This window comes from Fundulus heteroclitus, chromosome 21 (assembly GCF_011125445.2).
Source record: "Fundulus heteroclitus isolate FHET01 chromosome 21, MU-UCD_Fhet_4.1, whole genome shotgun sequence".
NCBI lineage: Eukaryota > Metazoa > Chordata > Actinopteri > Cyprinodontiformes > Fundulidae > Fundulus > Fundulus heteroclitus.
This window is the reverse complement of record NC_046381.1, coordinates 4436568-4454760: the sequence shown is the minus strand read 5'-3', so window position 1 is coordinate 4454760 and position 18193 is coordinate 4436568. Positions and strand designations below refer to the sequence as shown.

The window sequence follows — 18193 nt, the reverse complement described above, 5'->3', positions numbered from 1 at the left end:
ATAGCTTTCAAACCTCTGTTGTTAAAGTGGGTTATTGTCGAATTGTCCTTGGATGAGAATTCCTTATCAAACTGTTTTTTGGTGTAATAGTTGGTGTCTGTGGTGAAGACAAAAATGAATGAACCATTTCCAAAATCTTCCTAACTGTCCCAGGTATTATCCGATGGTGATAATTTCAACTCTTCTGCAATGCTGTCATGTCCAGAGGCCGTCGTGTCCCTTCAATCCACAGTTGTCGCGTATTTGCGGTGGTACCTCCATATCCAGTCATGCTGCTCGGACGTACTTGTTGAGCTCCTCCACATTTCTGATCATCAACCCTTTTGCTTCTTCTGGTGGTGCATTTAGCTTAATCAAAACTTTCTAATTAACCATCTAAGGTTTCGTACTTTCCTCTGTCGTCTAAACTCTATCGCTGTCCTGGAAATTCCCGCTTTCTGCCTGGTGAGATGTTCATTCATGCAAACATGTGATCCCTTCAGCAGATGATTAGCATCTAAGTTAATGTTTTTTCCCCAGTCCTGGCACCTGGTGCTATTTACACCCGAGTAAGAAACTATAGTCCAGGTCTTGCGTCAGAGTTTGTTTCTATCTCTCATTAACTAAACTAAAACCTAAGCCTTGATGTTGCTCAGTTTTTGCTTGGGTTTAAAAAAATGTTTCAAGATTGTTTTGAGTGTTTTTATGGTGTCATCGTTTGAATATTTTGGATATTCAGCACTTGCAGTGATTTGAAAGCAGTTTCTAAGCATTTGTTTTTAACTCAAAATTAAACAAATATTTGCACTGAGACAAATCTCTCAACATGGTTCAAGAATTACAAATCTTTTCCAATCTGGGAAATACAAATTCAAAGGATAAAGCTTTCAGTTTTTACATTTCGAAGTTGCATCACCAATAGCGAAAAACCTCACCAATGTAAACACAAATTCCTACGCTTCAACATTTGTTACTATTTTGAACACCTGTACTATGTTTAGCTGCTGTGTGGTCTAAAAATAGATTTCAAAGTATGTGCTGTCGTCAGAATCAGGATGAGATCGGCAGGGTGTATTTTCTCTCAAGGGTGTGATTAGTTGTTCATTGATGAACATGTCACATAGGCTGTGACACCTAAAGGGAAAAATTATACTGTAATCAGCCTCAGTCTTTCAAATACACTGAGTTTGAGTCAATAAGAAGGATTGAAAGTTGAGGTTCTTATTTGTTTCTCCTTGTAGATCTAGAAATGTGTGCCTTTCACAATTACACTTTACTGGGTTCAAGATTTCCCTTTCAGGCACAGAACGACCCTTAACATCCAGCCAGAGCTACAAAGAAAATGGTTTATATCAAAGCATTTCAATGCGTTAGAATGACCCAGTCAAATTTCAGACCTAAGACAAACGGGGCATCTGTGAAAAGGCTTGATAATTGATGTTCACAGATGTTTGCTAGAGCTATTTCGCAAAGTAAATACCAGTTCCTTAAAAAGCTTGTAGACATAGCCCAGAAGACGGAAAGGTGTTTCTGCAAAGTATTGATTCAATTGAAGGAGAGTGGGTACAGATTTTTGGTGCACTTTTCAGATAATTTATACAAATGATGTTGCATCACCAATAAGGAAACAACTTCACCAATGTAAACACAAATTCCTACGCTTCACCTTCAACATTTGTTGTTAATGAGTTACTATTTTGAACACCTGTACTATGTTTAGCTGCTCTGTGGTCTAAAAATAGATAACACAGTATGTGCTATCTTTTGTCAGAATCAGCATGAGAACAGCAGGGTATTTTATCTCAAGGCTGTAAATATTTGAATGGTTGTGTCTTGACTAACTAGTCACATGACCTTTGATACCTAAAGAGAAACATGACACACTAATCAGCTTCAGTCTGTCAAATACGATGAGTTTGAGTGAATAGGAATGCACACAAGGTTGATGGAAACGGAAAAATTCAAATTAACTCACAAAATTTTGCAAAAAAAGTTTTGATGCTCGCTTGAGGTGGTTTTAGACGTTTTTGGGGAAAAAGCATAAATGCTCTTAAAAGGAGATGGAGATACATTTGTCAAATAAGTTCTGATGCAGCAAACATTTACCTCACATAACTGATCAGCTGTTGCTGATGCCGGCGTCTTCCCAGATATTTCCATAACGCTCAAAAAACGGCAGGAATCCAAGAAACTCCAAGGAAGTCCAGTAAAACTGAAGAGCAACAACATTGTTATTGAGGACGACTATGACTTCCATTCATTTTCAAGCCTTTCTAGCCAAACCCTGGTCTTAGACCTAACCCTACCGTAACCTTTGGGGTTATACCTAACCCTGAACCTAATTGACACCTTGGTGATAAACCTAACCTCTGGCCAGAAAAAAAAGTGAGGACCAAAAAAAAATTCCTCTATTTACATCAAAGTACTTACTTAAATTGTAAAATGTGCAAAAAATATCCTTGCTCAGCAGCAAGTACAAGAACACACACACTCATCCTTGTTTAAGATACAAAGAGAGGACCGTGCCTTGCACGAAACCCAACCTAACCGTTACTGGTTTATTTATCATAGTTCTAAACACACACACACACACACACACACACACACACACACACACACACACACACACACACACACACACACACACACACACACACACACACAGGATTACCTTATCCTTAAAAATATCCAAGACAGTGTGCAGATACAATTATGCAAAATTATTTATAATGATTTTTTTTCCATGACCATTTCTTGCAGATTTGTGTCAATGTGGCAAACATTGACAAAGAAGCGATTTTACCACCCAAAAATTAGCAAATGAAATGTAGGCATATAGCCTTACAGTTTCAAGGGAAATTATCCTTGTAGAATGTGGAATTTATTGTGGTTTCTCCCCCATGTTTGTTTTAGGTGATAAAAGTTTGGATAAGGGTTGGCCAAACAGCACTGCTTTTGCGTCATGAGACCTCTGACAAGATTTTATTTTGCTACTGCCTTTACAACCAGTTTCATGCTCCAAATGTGGTTTAGGAACTATACATACAGCTTCTTAAAGCAAAACTTGGGGAAGAAGGGCGCAATTAGGAATTAGGAAAATAATGCCTGCAGTCTGGAAGATAAATCAAGGAAGTAATTAACTACCAGCTTAATCTGCCTGATAAGGATTGTTAGGGACTTTTTGTATCACCTTTGATTTAAAACAATGTTTTTTCTCTCCACTATAAAAACAATGTACTTCCTAGCTTTTCCTCAGAAACAAGCCCTACCCCATCCCACACAGGCTTTTATTCAGAGAATATGCAAATGTCGCAAACTTTGTTCAATTAATCAGAATAACGTCCTCTTACTTCATTTTCTCATCTTCTGTATTGTTTACATGTCTTGGAAACAAAAATAACCCACTTAAATCCCATACAGGGTCACTCTAATGTGCACATAGAGCTATGCACATGTAACAGGAAATCCCACTCCAAGGAGTACAATGAACAGGGTTTTTGGGTGACTATTTTATCTGGAAATGTTGTGAGGTCAGAAAAAAAAATCCCAGGCTGAATATTGATATGTGTTGCACATTTTTGAAACCGGTCCAGATGATGTATTCTGTTCCTGACACATTAAATTCCTACTCCTCTTCTCATTTTCCCAGTGAAGAATTAACAATGACTGTAATTCAGGTTTTTGGGTGCAAAGGTCCAACATTCTACCGTTGTCCTGGCTTAGTGTTTAGCGTATTATATGTTAATATTTAATCAAAAAGGTGCAGGCTGGGACTGTTGCTGGACCCTGTTCTACCAGTCATCAACCCAGGTTTGTTCACAGAAATGTTTCCAGCCTCTGCCATCCGGCCTGTCACCTGTAGCTGTGAACAGGTGGCCAAAGCCGACGCTGTTAGGCAGTGGAGGACAGAATGGGTGCAGTTTCTGAGTGGTGAAGTGATGTCAGCAGCATTGTTCCTAACACGGGCAGACGTTCAACGCAGTAACAAACTTTAAACGATTAATGGCCCCATTGCTCGGGTCTTACTCGGCACAGGGCGACGGGTGTCTATCTGACTGCGATGCTTTTATACCTGAATGCGCGACTAAAGCATTTACCGTTTGAACTAATAGGAAAAATTCAACTGCAATAGCCACCGTTCAACCCTAAGAGGGCAGCTCTAGGGCAGTTTTAAGACCAATATAGAAGAACTAAACAAGTTCAGATAAAAATGTAAACAATTGCGCGGTAACATTAAAGTAACACCCTTAGGCCCAGTTAATATAGTTTATCTGCAAGAAAAGTTGATCTTGGGGTGAGTTAGACTTTAACTGGAAAGCGACTAGTCCATGGATAAGTAATGCTAGGTTGTTGTTTTTTTCAACACAGGAGAGTAACTAAGATTTAATTAAAGGGGGCTTTTCTGGGAAACAATGTTTAAGCTGATAACAGGGGATTTCTTCTGAATTTTGTGACAACATTTCTTATCTGCCCAGTGGGAGTCAGAGTTGGCTGCTCTAATAGAAAGCAAAGAATCTTTGTACAATCACAATGACAGAAGATGTTTAAACAAAAGCTTTCCAGAAGGTATAATTTGCAGACATATTGGTGAGACTTTGCCTTGAATTCAGACAAACTGGTGTTACTGTACATGCAGAGATAGGTGCAAAACGATTCATACCCCTGATAGATTCAGGTTTAAAGTTAATTGTTCAATTTAATCTTCTTCAGTTGTGCAGCTATGAAAAAGTAAACAACTTTAAGTTTCCCTTGTAGCTACAGCTAATTTTAATGTATTATTTCCCTGTATGTGACAATACAAGGCTGTAAGCAATCATTACCTGGCTTTAATTTAACCTCAGTGCATGAAATCCCGTTGTCCAGCCCACCTGGGGAAATCCCGTTCTTGGCCTATTTAAGGACGGAGCTCGACACATGCGGTGTGTAGCAAGTGCTGAATTCCTTCAGACCTGTCACGTCACTTCAGCTTCTCCCACAACAGAGCGAGAACACCGGCAGTGTGAGAATGGCAAGCAGAAAAGCGTGTCTCTTCGCAGCTCTGTGCTCCCTGCTCATCGTCGCCAGCCTCATCAGCGGCTCCGAGTCAGGTCAGTGAGACAAATCTGTGAGAGCTCCGATGTTTTTTCAGAGCAAAGAAATAAAGATGAGGATTATTAACAGTTTTTATTCCTGGGTTCACAGTGAGCTGCTGCATGAAATACACCAAGAGGAAGCTCCACTGCAAAGCCGTGAGAGGCTACAACATTCAGACCATCAACGGCTCCTGTGACATCAGCGCCATCATGTAAGTTATGACTCTGACATTCAGATACGTCTAATTGTTAAAAACCTGCAAGTTATGGGAGTTTTTCAACTATTAAGAACAAAATAAGACTGTAATTGATAATTAGTAGAAATACTGCTCGAAGAGAGGAAAACTGAACTTGCCTATTTCTGCACTTAATGCACTGCAGCAAGTGGTTAGATAAGCCATTTTTATGATTATATCGCTAGCTAAAGCAGCTCTTTGTGCAGTTAATGAATGAAAACCAAAAGGCTTGTTAAATATCTACCAGAGACACTCAGCAGGGTGTCTCAAGGCCAGTGGTCGGCCAGGAATGACAGCTCATGCATGTGCTTGGTCCTCTCTGCAGCTTCCATCTCGGCGGGAAGTTTGTGTGTGCTGACCCTTTGAAGCCGTGGACCATGAGGGTGATGAAATGTGTTAAGTAAGTATATTAAATAATCCTCTTCACATGCAGGCCAACTTTGGCTCTTTGCACCCTCTTACTGATCAAATCTGTGTTGCTCTTTCCAGTGAGAGAAGGAAGAGGAATGCTGAACAAACGGGAGACTTGAAAAATGGCCACTAAACGTTCCTTACCTGGAGCCAAACTGGAGGAAAAAAATAGGAGAAATCGTATATGAGCTTCATGCTGAAAGGTTCATCTGGGACCTTTTCTATCCCTTCTGTTTTATAAACAGGAACGTGTAATATTAATAATAGTTGTAGTTGTAGTTTTGATAAAATGCTATGAAAATAACATGATGATGTTGTTGTATGTTAGCATTTTTGTTGTATTATTGTTGCTCTGAGAGCTAAAAAACACATTGTTGCATTATTTTTCAATAAATGTCCCTGAACTGACTTCACAATTAAGGCTGGTTTATGTGTTTATGCAACACTGAGGCATCTTTGTTAAAATCACAAAGCTATTGAGGTAAATGTTTTGCAGAGATGCAGCTTTTTATTTGCTTTTTGATTTAAACTCATATGAAAACATATCTAATCAAATTGATTCATTGCAGTCCAAACAAACTGACCCATTAAGATTCTGTTACACAACTACATTTCTAATGGAAAAATTGAAACAAGCTATTTGGAGAAATGTTTCTGGAGAACTGTTAACAGATTTGCGGAAAGAACCAAAATGGATAAAAAGGCTGCAGATGAAAAGGGTGAGTAACAAGCTTCAGTATAAACAGAGAAAAAAATGTAGAGATGAATAAAAACCAGAGAGAAAATAAGGGAACGGAAAGGCAGCAATAGACCCTTTTCACAGTGACGTCATGCAACTTCCGTTCTGCGGTGAAGCAGGGTATCTTTACTTCCGCTTTCTCCGCGAGCAGTGTTTTTACATAGGGAATTCACACAGTCCCTCACCAATCTACCCAAATTTCGTTTGGGAGACGTGCACAGACTGGCACAAAAGCTTCCGGCCACACCAGCCTCCAAACTCGACAAAGATGACAAGTTCTTTGTGGAACAGTACCTTTTCGATTATGAAGGTAAGAGCTTTGTCTTCTTAGCTCTGTTGTTAGCATAGATGCTAGGATAATGGTAGCTATGCTACCAACAGGACTTTTGTCATTTATTAGTTTTCTATTTCTCCTTTATATTGCTACGCTAGCTTTATTGCTATATGAGCTATTCTGTTTCACAGCTTTTAGTCAATGAGTCACACCAGGGATATAGTTGATGTATAATGTTGAGCCTTTTCTTACTTTGTTTTGGAACAGTGTCAATGCTGTTGGCCACTTGGTCACAGCTCTATGAATAAAAATGAGGAGCCTCATTCCCTCCCGTTTTTTTTTTTGTGTAGTATTTTACTGAAGTTGCAGACTTTTGCAGTATCCCTCAAAATTCCTCTGTGGGTTCAGTGTGTTTCTCAGTCTCGTCAGTAGATCTGGAGCCTCAATTAATAAAATAATTCTGCCCATTCCTGTTAAAACTGTGATAGTTTAGGACATCATAGACTGAGAAAGACGCTGTCAATAATGTTGCAAGCACACTGCATGCACACTAATAATCAGTTCACTATAGTATTTATGGATTATGCTGCTGTCGGGGCAAACCCCTTGTGTCCTATACTGTTATTTTTCAGGAACTGACCAAAAAAACATGGATTTAAAAAAACTTCAGACATCACACTTCATATATTTTAGTTATTTATTACATAGATACTTCATAGCAGCTCTGTCCATTTTACCTTTTACCTGTCCTGTTTATCCTGCTGCCTTGCTTCGGTTCCCCTCTGCCTTACAGAAGAGCCTGCTGCCGAGCTCTGGTGGGTTCTCCCCTGAACTGTCAATTCTCTGCCGAGGTGTGGACCCTGCTGCCTGATCCTGGTTAATTTCCTTTCATTAACAAATTGATTTTGACAGCTCTAATAAAATTTTACGTGGTGAGCCACTGAAATTATCTTGGGAATAGCTAAATTAACTTATAACTCAATTATCTTTAAGAAAGAAAGATGGAGTTTAATTTGTTAAAGACCACTTGCAGAAACATAGGTCTCCTCGGAAGAGAAGTGCTGACTGCAGGCGTAAGTGCTGCCACGAAGGATTTTAAAATTTGGCCCCTCGTCTCTTCTTATTGCCGTCACCCAACGGGCTCCAGTCTCAGTATCAGCCGGGAAGTTGTGAAAACTGAGATATGGAAAGTTTTTTTTGTTGTTCGAACACTGTGGGACACTGCAGTAGCGGTTTCTCTGTGATTGAGCCATGCTTGGTGGATATGATGCTGCTGAGAGATGGACACAAGGGGAGAAAAAAATAGATCAACTATAATACTTTTTAAAACCTTTATTTAACCAGATAAACTCCCATTGAGATTAAGATCTCTTTTTTAAAGGTTGATCTGACTAAGAGGTCAGCAGCACATGTCATTACTAATACAGTATAATAAAAACAATTTCAGGCTTCTACTTAAAATATACAGTATTTTGCACAAAAACTAAAAAAAAGTGCATTAATATAAGTGCAAATAATATTATGAAGAAAATTCATTATAATACACAGAAAATTCAGAAACAGAAGTACTGTCCAATAGACCCACGGTAATTTTTTTTAGGAATGAACAAAAAGATTCAAATGGAATAAGATCTTTTTAATTCAGTGACTGCAATTATATATATATATATATATATATATATATAAAACACGTCACCATAATCAAGTAAAGGGAACAATGTAGCAGATAAATGTCTCTTTTTTTCACTCAGTGAACAAGATTTATTTCTATAATAGCAAAGCTACAGTAATCATTTTATAACATCTACATCAGATTAATGACAGGTAAAGTAAGCTAACAAGCTGCTCCATGTTAGCTTTGATCTTCATGTTACTGTCCCAATCAAAGCATCTTTATAACAGCAATGATCGCTACCAATACTAAGGAAAATAAAGATAGTCAATAAGACACGTTTAATGTTGTGCTCTCAGTCTTTCCTAATGAAATCACGCTGATTACTGATAGGTAAAAGTTTGGTAAGGTAAGCTAACAAGCTGCTGCATGTTAGCTTTGATCTTCATGTTACTGTCCCGATCAAAGCATCTATATAACAGCAATGATCGCTACAAATACTAAGGAAAATAAAGATAGTCAATGCGACACATTGTGGTCTCAGTCTTACCTTATGAAATCGCGCTGATTATCAGTGAAACACCTCTTCACCTCCCGAATTTTCTATGTAAAAGCATGTAGCCGGAAGTAAAGATACCCTGCTCCGCTTCAAAACGGAAGTTGAGTGACGTCATGTGAAAAGGGTCTATTACAGTGGTTTTGACCACTGTGATATCAAGTAATATAGTAACCAATCAGTAATTAAACAGGTAATTTAATCAACAAAACAAGAATAAAAAAGCAATTCAAGCTATATAACCTAAAAAAATTACGTTACAAATAACAGTAAACCAAATTAATATGACATGCTCATAAATGTAACAAAGGTACACACTCATTCAATAAACTAGAATATTATTTAAAAGTTTGTCTTCCAGTAACTCCAGCACTAAGTGAAACATATTATATAGTTAATTTACAGACAAATGGGTGTTAATTTTGTTGATTTCCTGCTTACAGCAAATGAAAACACATTTACGATTAAAATATTATCAGACCTATAAAAAACAAGCGTAATAGAAAGCAAGCTTAATACGTACCTAAAGGTTGTTGTTTTCAAAAGGTACTTTTAATCTAAAAAATTTGCCTCATCGGAATGCATTTTGTAGTTTATTGAACATGACAACATATTATATAGAGCTGGACTCAATCTATTATCTGTCCTTTTGATTTTACTCGCTTAGCAGTTAACTATAAAAGTAGGAAATTGCTAAAAAAAAATAAATATGCATGTGCCTGTTTACTGCATACTATGGAAGCCCATTTCTGCCACTCTGATGAATAAAAATGTTTATCTCATAATCATGAGATAGCTAAATCGTAATTATGAGATACAATCTCAAAATTATGATGATAAAATGGGCTTCCATAAGGTTTAGATCCTGAATTTCTTCAGTTGACCCTAAAATAAAATATGGCGCCTGGTCAAACCAAAGTTAGTCGCCTCCAGTGAATCAATGATATTGGCTGGAGTCCTTTTCTTACAACAGTGCGATGAATTTCACCTTTAAGCAGCTTTAGGGGTCTGTGGCTGGGCCCGGTGTACCATTGCACTGTAAAGGCTGGGAGTTTTGGTCATGTTTGGCTTTTTGCACCACATGTGTTTCTACACATTCATTCATTCTAACATCACTGACAACTGATTGAACAAATTACTTTTTGGTTTAGTTAAATAAACTCCTTTCTTAAAACACTACCAACTGGTGTTGACCCCGTTTGTTTGTTACTGTCCTTAGCCAGCCTCTATTAGACTATTTGTAAGTGGTAGAAAATTACCTTAAGTCTCGCTTCGTCAAAGCAAGTCCAAAAGGTTCCCAAGGCAGGTACAAATAAACAATATACAAGGGTCTTTGACAAAGGAATCCTATTTGAAGCCAAACATAACGACCAAAACCACCCATCTTGTTATGGTTCCACCTATTTGCATGGAAATAGCTTATTTATGACTGTTAGCTGATCTTATAATGTATTGATAAGTTCATAAATTTAAAAAACACAAAAATAGGTATACACTGCTGAAGTTGTTACTATTTGTATCATTCAGAAACTTCCTTAGTCAACCAGGATAATTCAGATAGTAATGCTGACTGATTATCATGCATTTCCTTCCCCGCACTGTGTCTGTGTTACATTGAGGAGGAAATTGTCCTGATTGTGGTCATTTCCGGTCTGCAAAGCCTTCCTCAGCTTCTCCCAGAACACCTCTGGCTGGTCTGCAGCTCGAGGCCAGCTCAGGTAGGTCTGCTTCTTCAGCAGCTTCCTCATGCGGTGGTAAGGAGACAGCAGGTAGGTGGGGATGTCCTCCAGGAAGACCAGGATCAGCACATCCTCCCGCTCATCAAAGAGGCGGAAGCTGCGGTGGCGAAAAGGAGAGGAAGCTATAACTTGACGAACAGAAGCGTTTAAACGATGCAGCGGATGATCAGTTCGTATCTGGATAAAAAGACTGAAATCTAGGAGTTATGCAGAAAAATAAAACTGTTGGAAGCAGTGAAATGAAAACAAGAGGCAACGTACAGTCTAGAAACCTGGAGGTTGAAGTAAAGGTATTATTGGGGGAAGACAAGACAGAAAATGATAAGCAGCTGACAAAATGACACAAATACCAACACAAAGAAGCAAAAGTCCGAGGGCCACATTTATTCACCTGCTAGTGTTGTCTTTTTCTTAAAGTTCTTAAGATTTCCTCTTTAATTTCCTAAAGAGGACATTTCTGCTATTAATGGTGTATTTATTTCTTACTTTTTATGCATCTTTAGCAAGTGTCCTAATACATGTGGCCAGTCACTAAAACCTACATGAAGACACAAAAAGCTTCAGTTTATTAAACAACCACCAGCTTAAAGAAAATAGACACGTCGATGAAAGACAAAATATTCTACAGTAAGAGAGGAAATGTCAACAAGAAGTTTATAAATTATTGCTAAATAGACGCCGATAAAGACCAGAAAAGGAAGACAGACCATGAAACATCTTTACAACATCATTTTCATCATGGCTGTCAATATCCTGCTCCTTTATAGTGTGGGTAACAATGAGCTTTTGCTTTGTCATATTTACATTCACAACATGCATTACCTGGCGGTCTGGACCTCCTTGGAGCACCACTCGCTCTCAAGGTATCTGTGGCTGACGACGCAGATGGTCTTCCTGCTTCCATAGATGGCGTCTGTGATGTTGTCTATGATGGGCTTCCCTGGGAGACAAAGGAGTCGGTAATGAATGCTGAGTAGCTGCAGACCATAATGCGATGGCCATGCAGTGCCACCGTCTGGAATGCATGTGAATTACAACGTTCATTTATATGAATGGAAATAATAGGTGGGAAAATATTTACATCATTTCTGTGGACTGAACTTAAACTGCTTTGGGAAGACGGGGAAAGGCATGTGCTTTCATTACTGGGCTCAGAAGTCTAGAAAAGAGACTCTTAATTATGCTTATGCCTCTTATAATGCTGTCTGCACTGGAAAATAATTTCTGCTGCAACTGGAAAATGATTCAAATAACCATGTATGAACCTGTAAAAGTCACAATCAGCTTTGCTTGGACAAATTTTAGTACAAGTTAAGATCAGAATTTTGGTTGTAACAATGTTAGCTTGCTTTGTCACTTACTCACTATATTGTGCTTAAAGGGAGAGGTTTTCTGCTCCTAAACACCAGTATCCATAAGCTACATCTCAGCTGATAAATGGCATCATTTTGATCTTTGTGCCTTAACAATATGAACACAGAACATCCGTGGGATCATGACAGTACCCCCATTCTTCCAGGAGGAGCTTCTAGCTCTAGAAATATGTAAAAACAAAACCCAAACTAAAACCAGGTAGGTGGAGGGGGCCTCAGAAAGCAGAACAAATAGGGAGTCCAAAAAAAATAAAATAAAATGGAGCACATAAAAGAAAATTGTCAACATAAAGTTCAAGCCCAATCAAAGGCAGGCAAGGCAAATTTATTTATATAGCACATTTCAGTACAGAGGCAATGCAAAGTGCTTTACATGATTAAAATATAGGAAAATAAAATAGAATAAAAGCAAGTAGGAATAAAATGCAGAAACAAAATAGAACATGGGAAAATAAAACTTAAAAGCAAACAAGTAAAAACAGTTGGAATACAAAGTAAACTAATTATATTTCATTTATACAGTTCAAATAGAACAGTCGAAGGCAATCCTGAACAAATGTGTATTTAATCTTGATTTAAAGGAACTCAGGCTTTCCACACTTTTACAGTTTTCTGGAAGTTTGTTCCAGATCAGTGGAGCATAGGAACTAAATGCTGCTTCTCCATGTCTGGTTCTGGTTCTGGTTCTGCAGAGAAGGCTGGAACCAGAAGACCTGAGTGGTCTGGAGGGTTGATACACTGATAACAAGTCTGTGATGTATTTAGGTGCTAAACCATTCAGGGATTTATAGACTAACAGAAGTATTTTAAAGTCTATCCTCTGAGATACAGGGAGCCAGTGGAAGGACTTTAGAACTGGAGTGATGTTCTCTACTTTCTTAGTCTTAGTGAGGACACGGGCAGCAGCGTTCTGGATCAGCTGCAGCTGTCTGATCAAAGGCTGCAGGAACCCATGTTGGACCTCAGGAGGTAAACCCTGGTACTCAAACCCTCAACATAGCTTAGGAGGCTACCGCAGCGGCTGGAAAAGCCTTTTTTTGGATCTCAGGAAGTGAATGTAGAGGTGAAAGCAGCCAGCAAAGAGTCGAAAGAGAAAGGCCAGTTTGGAAAGTGACAGGTTCTCAATGAAGAGGCAATTTCTCCTAGACAGAAACTTCTCTGAGAAAAAAGGAACAGAAACATGAGGCGGACTCTGTTGGGTCCATCAGAGAGCTTCTGAGTTTCCCCCGAGGAACTGAGAAGCAGTGCTTTTCTACATGGGTTATTCTCAGCCAGCTCAGGAAAAACAGGAACCAGTTGAAATGGCTTGACTTAAGGCTTTGCTGATGTTGACTGATGTGGTCGTAGGTTTTAGGTAGGGTTGATATGGTCTCTGTGGGAGCCTGAGGTGAGACTGAGGCTTTCGTCCTGAGAAAGCATACAAACAATGTGGTGAAAAAATGTTTGCCCTTTTAAAGATGTCCACTTTTTTTCTTTTTTTTTGTCACAAATGTATGCTTCAGATAGTTAAACACATTTTAACACTGGACAAAATGGCTAAGGTAAGTAAAAAAAGTAGTTTTCAAATTGCATTCATCAAAGATAGACTGGAATCCTAAATTGACTTGTTTTTCTGTTTTGTTTTGTTTTGTACAATATTCAGCTGTCACAAAGGTTCTATTCCAGTTATTTATTATATCTGCAGGTCAGGGGTCCGTTCTTCGTACGTCGCTAACTCAGTTAGCAGGATTTCATTGTTGACGATTTGGCATGATCTTGGATCGTTTGGTTCTTCGAAAGACTTCCTGCACTTGTTGTCATAGCAACAAGTGCGCCAGCTTGAGCCTGCTCCAGAGCAGGCTTATTTCATGTAAACAAGATTAGATCACGGCTGTATAAGCGGAGGAGATAGGGAAGTCTGCCGTAGCTATGTCCATTTTTACGACTGCAACCTGTTGCGGAAGGTGCAAGAATAATTTGCAGTTTTTTTCGAATTAATCGCGTATTACGCAATAGACAGGATCCTTTAGAGCAGACAGTGTAGAGATTTTTCTTGGTGGCTGTTATAAACAGACAAACACATCATTTAACAGTGGCTTTTAAAGAGGAAAAAGTGGTGTTGGAGCCATAAATCTAAAATTTTAAGTTATTTGTATGGAGGTTTGCATTTTATTTTTATCCTATTCAGTAAGAAGATTTGTTCGGGCCATTTTATTGTGAAGTTTAGTTTTACTTTGAAAGGCTTGCTTCCTGTCGAGAAGCAAGCCTATTGTATTAGAAAAAACTATGGTTGGATTATCTAGACACGGAGCAATACAGTTTTACCGTGTAAACTGTGGATGACTTGGAAAAGGAAGATTTTCATTTTTTATGGATAAAGATTGTTTTTTTTTTTTTTTTTGTTAAAATTCCCAGTTTGCACGTGTCCTTTACTTCCCGTATCTAAGGAATGACACTGAAATTTGGATCTCTTGACATAACAAGTGCCTTTTTAAAATACAGTATAATAATTAAAGGCTACCATTTTGTAGAATATTCTTGTATTTCCCTTTTACTTGTCCCCATGTTCTAGTGGGTCCCGTGGAGGCTCTGACATAAAAGAACAAAGTAAATATGAGATTATTAAAATGCAAAAATTAATACTGTAGAAAGTGATAGAAACATCTACCATGGACAGTATTTAAGCATTAATTTGTCTGCTGCTTTTTGCCAGCCCTCTCTCCTGGCTTTAACAGATTTTTAGGTGTTTTAATTAATGACTCAAATTCGGCATAACCTTCCATTAAAAGCTTTTGTTCTGCTGGGAAAAAAATCTGTGGGCGTTCTTTGGCCATGCTGAACAGCCAATAGCAGCGTTGCTGATCAATGTTTCTACTATCGATACATTTCCCCTTTTAAACAAACGCATGAACGCGCAGTTGTCTCAGATAACTCAATCCAGTGATACTAATCGTAAACAACAGGTGTGTTCGAGGAACCCAATTAGCCGGATCATGATTAGCCGGATGAAATCATCTTGGATGTCTCATTTGATCTTGGATGTTTTAAGCAACGTACGAAGAACGGACCCCTGGTAGCAATCAGGCTGTGTCTGAAAGGCAACTCAGCTTTCTATAAGATGTAATAAAACTATAACAAGGGGACTGTAACTTTTTCACATAGATCCAGGTTGGTATGGATAGATGTTTTTTTTCCCCCCAAATTAATGGAATAGTGATTGAAAAACAACTTTTTGTTTTATCTTTATCCAATCTTAAAATGTGTTTTATGATCTGAATATGTCACGGGGCAAACCCTTTTTCACAGCAATGCATGTATTAAATTGTCCATTTAAATCTTAGAGGTCTGAGTTAATGCTTCGGGCCTGACTCCCTTTGGACTGCAATAGAGGTGTTTTAAAGACTGTACTCTCTCTTGTCTGGAAAGGTCTCAAGTTTGGATATTTGTGCATCTGGACCAATCATAAACACACATGGTTGGTTAATTGGACCCCTTATATTGACATAAGAAGTGGGAGTGTGTGTTCAAGTTTTGCATTTTAGCATTTTGTGCCTCTGTTGTCAGATGGTGATCTGGTAAATACAGTACTAGGCTACTAGTTTAGAAACAAAAATTGTCCATACCTGGTTCAAAGTCTCGATGGTGCAGACACAACCTCCAGCCCTGCTCTCCTTCCAGCTTAGGTAAGAGTTCTCCGATCACCCAGGGCTCATCATGGTAGTTGTAGGAGACAAAGGCATCGTATTGATGAGGAGCTTGCTTACGTTTTTGTTTTGCGTCAAACAGCCAAGCCAAGAACAAGTAATAGGCAGAGTACAGCTGCCACCTCAAGAAATTGTAAAAGAAAGATGCAACAGTGAATAAAAGTATCGTGCTTGTTGTGGAAACAAAGCAGATGAAGCCGGTATCCTGTAAGCAGGATGTTATGTCAAAGTCCAAAAGCTTTTTTTCTTTAAAGTCATCGGGGTAGTTGCACAGAAAGTTATATGCATTTGCAACCTGTGTTTGTGTGCTGGCAATTGTCCAGTTGAGGAACCAGGCGTTGTCACAGTCACAGGAGAAACTATTGTTCTCAAAGTCCACATATTTGAGTGATGGGAGAGACTTCATCACATCCTCGGGGATGACTGAGTATTGGTTAACTTTTGCCTGCAGGAACTCCAGGTTAGTCAGGTTGGCATCTATGAGGAAATCCAGTGAGCGAATCTGTGTCCTGGATATGTAGAGGCTTTTGAGTTTTTGAATTGGGGAAAACAGTTGTGGAGACAAAGTGCCTAAATCATTTGAGCTAATATCAAGTCTTTCCAGCTTAGGCGTGTATTTAAACGTATCTTTGTCCAGGTAGATAGCCTGAATATTCCTGGCACGGAAATACAAAAGATTTGTTAAACCTTGCAAGAAGTTGACAGGAAGGTGAGATTTCAACCTGTAGTGCTGTGAAGGAATCATCAACTCCTCCAAACGGGACAGTGCACCAAATGGCATTTTACTCAAAGCTGTACTGTCATCATATTTTATATGATTTAGGCTTAAATCCAGTCTCCGTAGGTTAGTCAGAGCATTGAAAGCCCCTGTGTCTAAGCCCTCTCTTGTAATCTGATTTGATGTAAGATCCAATTGGCGAAGGTTTGTCAGTCCAACAAAACTCTCATTGCAAAGCTCCAATATTTCATTTCCATGCATTGACAGGTATGAGAGGGAGTACAAACCACCAAATTCCCCCGGCAATATGGCAGTCAGTTTATTTCCATTCAAATGCATGTTTTGCAGTTTTGGCAAATTTGCTTTGAAAGCTCCTTGTAAGAGTTTTATTTGATTGAATTGTAACGTTAGATTCTGAAGTCTCGCCAAGTTATTGAAAAGACAATATTTCAGAGCTGAGATTGAGTTATTCTGCAGGTTTAGCACGACCAAATTCGTCAGATTGGAAAAGTCTCCACAGTCAACTGCTTTGATACAGTTGCTCCTGAGATCAAGCGTGGAAAGTTTTTGCAGATTCTTTGTGGCATCAGGAACTGATGAAAGTCTGTTGCGACCCAGAGACAACATCCTTAAACTTGGCAAAGAAGTAAACGCATCTTTCTGTATTTTCTTAATAACATTTATTCCTAAATCCAATTCCGCTACTTTAACACAGAGGTTTAAAAGATCTGAATCAATAAATGTCAGATTGTTGCTTCGAAGCTGCAATGTGGACATTGTTGGGATGCTGCAAGAAATGTTGACAAGCTCCCGAAGATTCAGTTTCATACTGTTCATAGTTAGAGATGTTAGTGACGAGTTCACTGCTTGGAGTAACGCTTTACTATCAGCGAGAGCCATGTTTAAGCCACTGATGTCGAGACTGGAGACGAGGCTCAGGAAAGTCTTGCTATGTACGTCCCATGTCATTGGGGCTTTGCTGGAAGGGTCACCGATGGCGAAGACAGTCAGATTTGGGAAGACATCCGCAGTTATCTTAAAATCATTTAAGGGATTCCTAGACAGGTCAAGAGTACCAAGACTCAGAGAGGAATTTGTAAGTTCCCACGAGTGAAAGCTTTTTAAACAGTTACCTTTGACCACTAACTCGTGTAGCTGTGGCGTGTGCTGCAATATGAGCCGAAGACTTGCAATTGTTTCTAGGTTGTTGTCAGAAATATCTAAGCGTTTTAATCTCGTCAAAGACTGAAAAGCAGTAGGTGACACGACTTTTATTCTGTTGCTACTAAGTCTCAGTTCAGTGAGGTTGCTTAACCCGATGAAAAGTCGGTCTTCCAAATGAGCGAGTTTGTTGCGACTGAGATCCAACACCTGGAGGGAAATCAAACCAGCAAATGTGTCACTGTCTATCTGTGAAATGTTGTTATGAAAAAGGTTTAACCATGACAGAACTGGCAGATGTGTGAAATTCGATACTTGTATTCTTTCGATTTGGTTTTTAGATAAATCCAAGGTTGTTGCAGTAGGGGGGATATCTTGGGGAATGGTGTTCAGTTTTTTCTGCTTACATATGGCATGGGTTTGGGTCATTCGGCAACTCTTCAGGAAAAATCCACTACCTGGAGGAAGGAAGCCAATCACACACAGTGAGAGAAACGTTAAGCTAATTTTAGAACATCTCCGTTCTCCTTTTGGTTGTGTTTTGGCCTCTTTTGATCCCATTTTTTAAAAGTCCAAAGCTGAGGGAGTATGACGTTTGCACCTTTTGTCTGTAAATTAAGAACAAGACATATAAAATATG

The 18193-nt window shown here is 38.8% G+C and overlaps 2 protein-coding genes across 2 annotated transcripts in view; one reads left to right on the top strand and one right to left on the bottom strand.

Moving 5' to 3' along the window:
* The first annotated feature begins 4853 nt into the window (after window positions 1-4853).
* On the top strand, window positions 4854-6106 carry LOC105935751 (C-C motif chemokine 20). Its single transcript, XM_012876306.3, has 4 exons — window positions 4854-5066; window positions 5161-5263; window positions 5613-5687; window positions 5777-6106. Exons 1-4 carry the CDS (start codon window positions 4985-4987, stop codon window positions 5829-5831), a joined length of 315 nt encoding a protein of 104 aa, XP_012731760.2. The 5' UTR covers window positions 4854-4984; the 3' UTR covers window positions 5832-6106.
* Window positions 6107-9057: 2951 nt separating this feature from the next.
* LOC105935750 (toll-like receptor 13) overlaps window positions 9058-18193 on the bottom strand; it is a 34957-nt gene continuing 25821 nt past the window's right edge. Inside the window, exon 4 of the mRNA XM_036125733.1 lies at window positions 9058-10540. Coding sequence (XP_035981626.1) covers window positions 10457-10540 — 84 coding nt within the window. The 3' untranslated portion in view covers window positions 9058-10456. The remainder of the gene's footprint in view (window positions 10541-18193) is intronic.